Source organism: Condylostylus longicornis, unplaced genomic scaffold, assembly GCF_029603195.1.
Source record: "Condylostylus longicornis isolate FDR11 unplaced genomic scaffold, ASM2960319v2 ptg000137l, whole genome shotgun sequence".
In the NCBI taxonomy this organism is placed as follows: domain Eukaryota; kingdom Metazoa; phylum Arthropoda; class Insecta; order Diptera; family Dolichopodidae; genus Condylostylus; species Condylostylus longicornis.
Genome location: NW_026578105.1, coordinates 750,145 through 761,274, shown reverse-complemented (window position 1 = coordinate 761,274; position 11,130 = coordinate 750,145). Strand labels below are relative to the sequence as shown.

Genomic DNA, 11,130 nt, shown 5'->3' with positions numbered 1-11,130 from the left:
CTGCCACTGTTGGGAATTTTTTTTTGCAATTGTGGAGAATTGTGACATTTAAAATTTGTTTTTTTTTTTTGTTTGCTTATCATACAATATGTTGAATTTTATTCAGTTTCAGTATAAGTTTGATAGTGATGAAAGTCGTTTAAAAAATACGGTCAATATTGCGGTTTTATATAACAAAAAAAATTTTTTTTTTTTGTTTTTTATTTTCGTAATCGGTTTAATAAACAGCAAAAAAAAATTATTCAGTTTTTTATTTTTATATTGTCATTATTTTTACATTGAACATTCCAAAAAAAAAAAAAAATTTAAAATAATTCAAATGTGAATGAAATAAAATTTATTATTAAAATTTCAATATTAAAAATTAAAAAAGAAAATTCAATTAATCATTTTGAAATGTTTACAAATATAAAATTTACAATATTATTAATAGTTTTAATTACAATTTTTAATAAAAATCAAGTATTATCAGCACCATTGGATGAAACTCTAATATCAGAAGATCAACAACAGAACAACAATCATAAAAATAATGATGATGATGAATTCTCATTTATTTTATTACATAATAATGATATGCATGCAAGATTTGAAGAAATTTATAATATGACAAAATCATGTACACCAGATCTTAAAGAATCAAATCAATGTTTTGGTGGTTTTGCTAGACAAGTTCATGTGTAAGATAAATTTAATAATTAAATTTTAATTACTTAATATTAAGTATGTGTTAAAATTAATTAATAATTAAATTGAATTTACATTTTTGAAATTAAAAAAAAAAAAGATGTATGTATGTATGTATATGTGTATGTTGAAATATAATATTCGGAGTATTTGTACATAATGTGTGTATATAACGGAAGAATTTTTAATTTGTATTTAAGAAATTCATTTTGGTAGATGATCCGGTCAGTCTGATCTAGTCCCTCCGGTTCAATATAAAAAAATTATATTCAATATTATATAGCTACATATATTTAAACATTACATATAAAAATAAAACAAATTAATATTAACTAATTGCCATATTTCAATAATATCCAATATTAAAATGATCAGCAAAATAAAATAATAAATATCAATAACTTTAAATATTTAATATAAAAACTACGGTAGGCTACCCAGTAAACTCAATCACCTACTCAGTAAACTCAATAACATAAGAAGCTGGTGTTCATGGTTATCTATACAATATTGTGAGCGAATTACGAAAATATTAGATCGTCTGTCTATAGAAAGCGGTAGGTCACTGATTCGAGTCCAGTTCGAGGAGAAAAATTTTTTTAATTTTTTCTGCCTTTTAACTCATTTCTTTGATTATGTTATTCATCTGTTCTGCAGTTGTATAAAGAAATTTCCATTGAGTTAATATTACTAGTGCAATAGGAATGATCATCATATCAACAACCCTATTTGGGTTTTCGCCTACAGCAACTTTTTCTTGCATGCCGATCTATCCTTCGATAAGATTTTCCAGTTTCGTACATCGATAATTTCTGCGTCTTTTTATATACCGTCTATTCATCTTAATTTGGGACGGCCTCTTTTTTCTTAAAATCGCATTTCTCGTATACTATTTGTTTTTAAATGGGCACGATACTTATTAATTAAACAACTACACGTTGTTTTAATAATTCAGTATCATTTTGGGTTGATATTGTTGGAACAAACCGTTATACACCTTCATTATTATTCATCATTCTGGTCATTTTAACATTTCGTTGTTGCGTACGCTATAAAATTTAAAAATGCCACAATAATCATTAAAATTAAAATAAAAGCTAATTACATACCTTAATAAGTTTCATTAATTGCTGTCCTATATAGAAAATCATATGTAATTTAGGATATTAATAATAGGATAATGTCTTACTCTATTCAATATACAGCATAAGGTCCGATAAGACCAAAATACAAATTTTGTTTTTTTTTTTTATAAAATCACATTTATTATTTTGTATATCATATTTTTATTAGAAAATATTTTTCTAAAATAAAAAATCTTTCTCTATATTATTTAAATAATTCAATAATATTTTATTGTATAAGTAGGTATATGCGTAATTTTATCTCAGTCTATAAAATCTTGAGGTCAGTTTCTATATAAAAAAAAATATTGTTATTATATATAAGTATATATATTTTAATCTACATAGTAATGCAGCCTTCTATACAGAATATATATATATATATATATACATATATATTTTGTTAGGATCTTGAAATATTTATACAATATAATGAAAATATTAAAATTTTATCAATAATTTTCAAAATATAAATATTTCATAAAATATATAACTAAGCTTATATGTTAGCAAACACTGTACATACTCGTATATAAAATAAATATAATGTTTCATCTTTACAATTATAATGATGTACTTGTATGTGCAAAGAGTCCAGCTGAGTAATTTTTTTATTTTTTTTTATTTTATTTTTATTCTATATAAATTTAATCATAATAAGAATAAATTCGTATACAATATACATAAATATATATACACAAACATATGTTTATTATAATATGACAGTCTAAAATTATTAATTTTTATAATAATTTTAGCGACCTTTCTCAAAAAAAAAAAAATATAAAAAAACTAAATAAAAGAAATTTAGCCAGAAAAAAATTTAGCAAGATCTAAGGTATTTAATTCTCTAGAATAAAAGATTGAATAGAGAAGAAGATGTAAGGAGATTTTGTATTTAATATATAAATTAATTAAAAAATTTAAGGGTCAATTAACTAGTTTGAAAATTAGAAAATTCACAAGTCAAAAAATTGATTTTTAATGCCATGCTAGTATACCATTATAACAGCATACCTTACAAGGATAAGAATAAAATTAGAAAAAAAAATATTTATTTACGGTTAATTTGATAACAGAAAAATTGACCGTTACTTAGCCTTAGTCTTACCTTTAAATTAGATAAGCCCTATATACCGTTATTTAAATAAGCTTTCAGAAAAACGAGTTGCCAAAAATTAAAATTTCATTAATTTGGAAATACTTTCATTGACGCATGCGGTTGAGAAAAGATGAAGATAAATTTTCTTTTAAAGATATGAGTAATTTTTTAATATCCTTCTGAGTTTCGATAATTTACCGTTATATTTCAAGAAAAATAAAAATGCATCATTTGATTATGCTTTATCGTAAAATGAAGGGTTGGTGGAATCTAAAAAAAAAAAATTCTTAAAAATTTTAAAGGGTTTCCCCCTTAAAATCTTCCATAAATAGGCAAAAATTTTTTTCAAAATCAAAATTTAATTAATTTTGTAGCATTTACAATTGTACCACCCTGTTAAGTCTTAAAATTAATTTCAATTTATCTCATTAAGAAAGAATAAAGAAATAATGACCTGAGAACGTTTAAATTTGTTGTCATGTTAAAGAAGTGATTCAATTGTGTAACTATTGAATTTTATTTTCATCTGGTTCATACTCGTACATTCGGGGTAGATTTAATAAATGTTTAGATATTATTATTAAGCATAGGATTTTAGAAAGATCAATGTCTTCCCTTATATTTCGAATAGTTTTTATTTAATAAATTCTAAATTGTGTTTGAAAGTAAAAGTATAAATTATAAAATTTTTGTTATAAATATGTATAACGTATATGTAGGTATAGACACAGTGTATTATTTTTATTACCTTATTATGACCTCGAACTTACACTCTTGATAATATAGTATTTTAAATTGAAATAAGTATTAAAGATTTGTTTACTTACTGATTAATACTCAATCATTAATATTAAATCCGGGGATATTTTTATTTCCGAAACATAATAATTTTGTCGTATATATGACAAAATATATGTCGTATATGATATGAATAATCTTATCGTATATATTTAATAAATTATTTAATAAAATTTAGTAGAATTTTTAATATTTATAATTTTATTTTGTTATACAAACTATATAGGATACGAGAATATCGTGAAAAAGCAAAAAATCCTCATGGAAAACCAATTTTATATTTAAATGCTGGTGATACTTTTACGGGAACACCATGGTTTGCCATATACAAACATGAAATCTCAAGTAAATTTTTAAATCTTTTGGAACCAGATGCTGTTGTAAGTATAAATTTTAATAAATATGAAATATGTAGAATTAAATTTTTAATAGTATTCTTTTTATGTAGACACTTGGTAATCATGAATTTGATTTGGGTGTAAAAAATCTTGCAAAATATATAAAATCACTGAATACTCCAGTTGTTGTTAGCAATTTAGATTTATCGAATGAACCAAAAATGCAAAATATTAAAAATTTACATAATTCAATTATACTTGAATTGGCATCACATCGAATTGGTATAATTGGTTATGTTACACCAGAGACAATGTTTCAGGCATCTGTTGGTAAAGTTAAAATATTACCGGAAATTGATGCAATTAAGTATATATACAAATTTAAAAAAATAAAAATAAATTATTAAAAATATAAGATAAATTATTTTTCTTCTTTTTTTTTAGTAAAGAAGCTGAAAATTTGAGAAATGAAGGTGTAAATATTATAATAGCTTTAGGACATTCTGGTATTCAAGTGGATAAACAAATAGCAAAGCATTGCCCCGAAGTAGATATTGTTGTTGGGGCACATACACATACATTTTTATATAAAGGAAATCAACCAGATTCAGATCGTCCATTTGATACATATCCGATTGTTGTTAAACAACATGGAACCGGAAAAAGAGTTCCAGTTGTACAAGCTTATGCATACACAAAATATTTAGGACATCTTGAAGTTACTGTAAATTTTTTTTTTTTTCTTTTTGGTAATATATGATGTCGATGTAGGTTTAATAATTTTTGTTTTTTAATAGTTTGATAAAAATGGAAATTTAATTGAATGGAATGGAAATCCAATATTGTTAGATTATTCTGTACCACAAGATAATGATGTTTTAGATTTATTAGAAGAATATAGACCAGGTTTACTTGTTCTTACTGAAAGTATTGGACAAACTATGAATAATTTAAATGGAACTAAAGCAGCATGTCGTAGAAATGAATGTAATTTTGGAGATTTAATTTGTGAAGCAATGTTATATGTACGTGAAAAAGAATTGAAGGAAAAATATCGACGTTCAGATGTTTTCATTTCTATAATACAAGCAGGAGGTTAATTTTAATTTCAATATTCGCTTTTTTTTGCTAATGTATCTTATTTTCAAAATAATTACATTTTTTTTTTTGAATTTTTAGGAATTAAAGCTTCCATTCCAAGGGGTAATGTTTCTAAACTTGATATTTTAACTGCAATACCATTTAATAATACACTTGTAATTGCAACGATTACCGGACAAACACTTGTCAATGCACTTCAACATTCTGCTTCATTTTATGATGCTGAAGAAGATGGTGGTTATTTACAATTTTCTGGTATTCGTGTAACATATAATATGAGTTTACCAGTTGGAAGACGACTTCTTAATGTAAAAGTTCGTTGCTCTGAATGTTATGGAGAAACTTATCATCCAATAAGATTAGATAAAAATTATAAAGTTATGTTTACGAAATTTTTGTTTACTGGTGGTGATCAATATATATGGAATAGTAATTCAAATCCACTTGAAGAAGCTGAAATTATGTCTAATTGGACAGATTATTTAGCTGCAATTGAATATATACAAGATATGAGCCCAATAAATTATAGAACTGATCATAGACAAGTTGTTTTAGTATAAAAAAAAAAAAAAATATGAATAAAAAATTTAGAAAGAAAAAAGAAAATTAATTTGTGTTTCGCCTAAAATTATGTTTGTTTTTTTTTTTTATTAGGTTATCATTTTTATTAAAAATTCATAACTAAAAATTTCATTCGTAGTCATTCCATTTGTATTCATTTACATAATACAGGAGAGATTTGGTCACTTCACACAAAAATATCATTCTTCCTATTAAATTTTAATACAAGCATTTTTATAGGAACTGACCGTAAATCATAAAAAATTTATATAAAGTCTAGATAAAGTATGAAAATAATTGCATATATTTCGGCGGATATAAAGAAAAAAAAAAAGATAGTTGTAAGATATTTGAGTTTAAAATTTTAAATTAAATTTAACTTATTTAGTGACATCTGTTTTCTAATATTTGCGAAATGTTTAATAATAAATTATTAGATTATTAAATTTGACGTATAGATGTCTCTGAAAGTTTTCTCAATAAATTTTAAAAATTTGTATTTTGTTTATGTGAAATGTTTAATAATAAATTATTAGATTATTAAATTTGACGTACAGATGTCTCTGAAAGTTTTCTCAATAAATTTTAAAAATTTGTATTTAAATACTCGAAATTTATTTAGAGTATTTAGTAGGTGTTTATATTATAATCGGTCTTGCGTATATATGTATTTTTGCTTGAAAGCTTAAGATGTTCTAAACGTAAGGATTTCTTAAAATCCTGTTGAGATTTAACAGTTATCAATCTAGAATCAAAAATTCGAAATTAATTTCTTTCGGATTTTGAGATTACCAAAACTGATGAATTAATTACATAACTCACTGTTATATTGAAGGAGGGGCAATTTTCAACTATAGTAAATTAAATATGGTCACCTTATTGCTATTTGAAATTGCTAAATAAAAGAAATATAAAATTTTTAAATCAAATTTACTTTTTATTTTTTTTTTGTTTTTCTCAATTTTATTACAATTAAATTTTTATTTTATTTTGTTCTTGTTTCTAAATTATATTATTGTAGATCCTTATATACGACAAATGTTGCCTGGTTTTTTGTTTTTTTTTTTTAAATATTTTTAAAGTGAAAAAATATCCTTATAAAAATTAATTTTTTTTTTCTTTCATTTTAATTTTTAAATATAAAATTTCTCAATTACAAAATTAATTAATTTTTAATATTATATATTTTATATGTATAGGTAATTATAATTACCTTGTTCAGAGGTAAATATACTAAATTTATAAATTTTTATTATTATTTATTTAAAATTACAAACAATTTATTTTATAAAACTTACTACATTTGTATATATATATATATATATAGTTATGTATGTGTATTTTTTGTTATTTATTAATTTATTTTTTAAAAATAGAAAAGAAATTTAATTATTTTCAATACTCTTTAATTTTCATATAAAAATAAAAATCATATTGGAAAAATTTTCAATAAAATTTTTCAAAAATTGAAAAATAACAAAAATTTCCAAAATTTTTGTTTGTTTGTGTGTATAAATTTTAAAAGCCCATAAAATAACCCAATCACCTTTCTTTGAGTTTTTTTTTTTCTTGTTCTATATTTAAAAAGTATAAATATGAGTGAATTGCATAAAAATATTTTGGTGGGTAGATAAAAGTTCATTCGTTTTATTATTTTTTATTTATTTTATGAAATGTGAATGAAATGAACAACAACAAAAAAAAAAAAAAGAGAAAAAAAGTTCAAAAGAGAAGTGATTAATTTATTTTGTATTCATTATGAATTCGATACAATATTGAGAGAGTATTTTTAAGTGAATTCATAATGAATATTAATAAAAATTTGTGTTCATCAAATGAATCAAATGAATGAATTATAATTTTAAAATGAATTGAATTGTTTAAAATATTAAAGTACTTGCATATTGAAAAGAAAAAAACATTTTCGATTCAAAAAGAGTAATTTATATTAAAAATAATTACTCAAAATATTTCGAGTACAAAAAATGTATAATTAAATATTTTAATCAATTCGAGAAATTTATGCATTCAATTGACTCATTTAATTAATTTAGTAAACTATTTATGTATATTTTTTTTTAAATCATTCCCACTAATGAACTAAATTCTCTTTCCATTTTGTTTTTTGAAGTGTAAATGAATTGAATGAGTGTATTTTGAAGATGAGTGAATTTAATAATTTTCTTTCTTTGTTTTGTATTAAAATTTTGTAATGAATGTGTAATTAAGAATTATGCAAACTGTTACGTTAAACCTTTTGTGAGTTTTATTTAAAATGTGTTCATTATTATAAAAAAAATCTTATATTATTTTGTAATTTGTGTAAATAAATTTTGTAGCATCTACAAAAAATCGTATAATATTTTTATTACGATCATCGCATACGTTCGTATATTCGAACGTTTTTCTTTTTTCTTTTTTATATTTTTTAAAAACTAATAATTAAAAAAAAAAAAAAACTTTTCAAAAATTTTTCTCATTTATTTTTTTGAATTTTGTTTTCGAACTAACGATGAACTTTCACCTAAAACTCTCATTGTATTCGAATAATCTGAATCGATTTGTGGTATTTTTTTATCATTTGGACGTAATGTTCTCAATAAATCAGAAAGTGATAGAAAACTTTGACGTCCTAAATCGCTATCATTATTAACTTCACTGCTACCTAATTTTTCAATTTCTTGTGAAATTTGTTTTAAACGTTGTTCAACTGATGGTAATTCTGAATCTGTACTTGATACTTGTTGTTGTTGTTGTTGTTGTTGCTGTTGTTGTTTATCATCAGAATGTGAAGTTTGAACTGTATCTAAATGTTGTTGTTTTTCATCATTTATATTTTCATTTTCAGCTGGATTATTATGTAAATGACGTGCATCATCTTCTTCACCACCACCACCTTCTTCCATTTCTTCTTCTTCTGTTTCTTCTTCATTATCTGGAATATGCATTATATCATGTTCAGATTCTTCATTATTATGTTCATCAACATCATTATGTACTGGTAATTCTCTTGTTTCTGGTACACCATGATGATGAATAACTGATGTTGATGATGATTGTTTATTATGTTTTGATTCATCATAAATATGACTTCCAACATCACTTGTATCAACATCATCAATATCATCACTATCATCATTAATGTCTAAATCATGTTCATGATCCATTTTAAGGCTTGCCAATGATGGTTCAGAAATATCAACTTTTGATGGTTCATTTAAAGATTGTTGTTGCATTCTATATTGGGCTTTTGCTAAATTTGCATAAGTAGATGTCATTAATTGTGGTAACGGGGTTGTTGTTGTAAATGTAAACATTGATGGGTTACTAGTTGTTGTTGATGTAATTGGACGTCTAAATAATGGCATGTAATAAAATTGAAAAAAAAAAGATAAGAAAATATTTAATTAGATGCTTCTTCTGTTGCAAACTAATATTTATGTATGTATACAGTGTAAAATTTATATGACATTAACGATTTTTCAACTTGACATTAAAATGACAAGATTAATGATAATTTCATCAATACATTTTAATTTTTATTAACTTAAACTTGTTTTATATAAATTATATACATATGTATGCATGTATATATATATATGTAAAATATTCAAGCAATAAGTAAAACTAAAAAAAAAAACCAACATAGATTAAACAAATATAATAAAAAAGAATATTAGAAAAAAGCTAACCCCAAACCACCAATTACATGAAAATTTTATAAAATAAATGGTGTTGCAAGATATTTTAAAATTTTTCTTTTTGTTTTTTTTTTTTTTTGTATTCATTTAAATCAAAATATTTAATTAATATTCTAAAATAATTATTATTATTCCCATTGGCATGCGTATAATTATATGTATGTAATTTGAGGTCTAGGAGTTAGCACGACACATAGTGACAGTAAATAATAAGGAGAACAAAAATTATTTCAATTCACCAAAGAGATATAAAAAAAAGAGATTTATGTATGTTTGTATGTATATGTTTATTTTAAAGATTAACATAATGTGAGTAAAATATTTCAGCTAGAAAAATTTTAGTAGCTCTTAAGTTATTAGTAATCGATCTGACTTAAATCATGTTGAAATATTTAATTAATTGTTTAATTTTTAGAAAAAAAACTATTAAAACTGTTATATTGAAATAATAAATATGGATTGTAAAATAATAACAATGAGTTGAAATTAAAATGACATTTAAATAAATTTAGTATTGCCAGATGAATATATTTTCTTTAATCGTTTTTATTGTTTGACATTCTTTATTTGAAAGTAAATTTCAATTTAAGGTTACGAATAAAATTAGATATGGAATTAATTTTAAATTTAATATTAATACAAATAAATAATTAATGTTAATAAGAATTAACATTAATTAAGTGGAATATTTAAAAGGAGTGAAATAATTAATTGGAATTAATGTTAATATAAATAAATATTTTCATATAGAAATTCTATAATTAATGTGGCAATATTTTATTAAATTTTTTGTTCAAATATTTTAATTACCATAGACTCGTGTTTATGTATTGACTTAATACAACATTATTATATTAATTTTTCTTAACAATTAACAATTGTTGGATCTTTTTTTGAAAAACTATTTAATATAATAAAATTTTGATAAAATGCCATTATTTATTTAAGTTTCTCTAACATTAGTATACGAAAAAAAATTGTTTTTCGTAAATTATTGACACATTTAAATGTCATTGAAGAAATTTTTGTTGTAATTATTAAATTCAAGATTAATCACTTTCGAGGCCTAAAAAATCAATAATTCATAATTAAATATTCGAGTAATTCTTGATAGAACAATTTAATGTAAATATTTTGTGAATTTTTTAAGTTTTTTTTCAATGTCAGATGCTTAAAATACCAGCTACACTTAATTGAAATCTCATTATCATTAAATAATTAATGTTAGTTTACAATAATCAGTCCCATAAAATAAAAAAAAAAAAAATTAAAATAATTTAATGTTAATTTTTTTTTTTGAAATAAAAATAAAATTTAATATACAATTTATTTGCTAAGAAAAAAAAAATGGTGGATAATTTTTTTTTGTTTTGTTGAATTTGGGGTTTGCTCACCTAAATTTCTTTTTTATTCTTTAAGTCTTATTTTGGCTACATATAGGATACGTGTTTAGAATTTTCTTTTCGAGATTTAATTTTTAATCGTAAAAAAATTTAATGTGTGTGTGTGACTTAATAATTATTTTTTTTTTTTTATTTAATTATTTATAATTAATGTCTTGTTATTTTTTTTTTTTTAAATTATTATTTTGAATTTAATTTGTATTGCTTTTGAAATCGTATTTAACAGTTTTCTTATTAATTTTCTTTTGTTATTATAATTTTAATTATTAAAGTAGGATTTTTATTTTTATTTTTATATAAATTTCTTATTATTTT

At 22.0% G+C, this 11,130-nt stretch overlaps 2 protein-coding genes across 2 annotated transcripts; one reads left to right on the top strand and one right to left on the bottom strand.

Annotated features, from left to right (window-relative positions):
• The first annotated feature begins 363 nt into the window (after positions 1 to 363).
• Positions 364 to 5,733, top strand: LOC129615607 (protein 5NUC-like). The gene is made up of 6 exons (XM_055530886.1): positions 364 to 680; positions 3,938 to 4,091; positions 4,160 to 4,416; positions 4,494 to 4,773; positions 4,847 to 5,144; positions 5,229 to 5,733. Exons 1-6 carry the CDS (start codon positions 397 to 399, stop codon positions 5,708 to 5,710), a joined length of 1,755 nt encoding a protein of 584 aa, XP_055386861.1. The 5' UTR covers positions 364 to 396; the 3' UTR covers positions 5,711 to 5,733.
• A 2,221-nt stretch (positions 5,734 to 7,954) lies between these two features.
• LOC129615583 (RNA polymerase-associated protein LEO1-like) lies at positions 7,955 to 10,949 on the bottom strand. Its single transcript, XM_055530843.1, has 2 exons — positions 10,807 to 10,949; positions 7,955 to 9,065 (listed from the first exon to the last, which is right to left on the bottom strand). The coding sequence occupies exon 2, from the start codon at positions 9,026 to 9,028 to the stop codon at positions 8,192 to 8,194; it is 837 nt and encodes a 278-aa protein (XP_055386818.1). The 5' UTR covers positions 9,029 to 9,065; positions 10,807 to 10,949; the 3' UTR covers positions 7,955 to 8,191.
• Positions 10,950 to 11,130: the final 181 nt, after the last annotated feature.

Bases quoted from the DNA above. Each gene is read 5' to 3' on its own strand.
- LOC129615607 (XM_055530886.1), top strand. From the start codon at position 397: ATGTTTACAAATATAAAATTTACAATATTATTAATAGTTTTAATTACA. The intron at 681-3,937 runs GTAAGATAAATT...CAAACTATATAG, and splicing joins TTTGCTAGACAAGTTCATGT to GATACGAGAATATCGTGAAA. The intron at 4,417-4,493 runs GTATATATACAA...CTTTTTTTTTAG, and splicing joins CCGGAAATTGATGCAATTAA to TAAAGAAGCTGAAAATTTGA.
- LOC129615583 (XM_055530843.1), bottom strand. From the start codon at position 9,028: ATGTTTACATTTACAACAACAACCCCGTTACCACAATTAATGACATCT.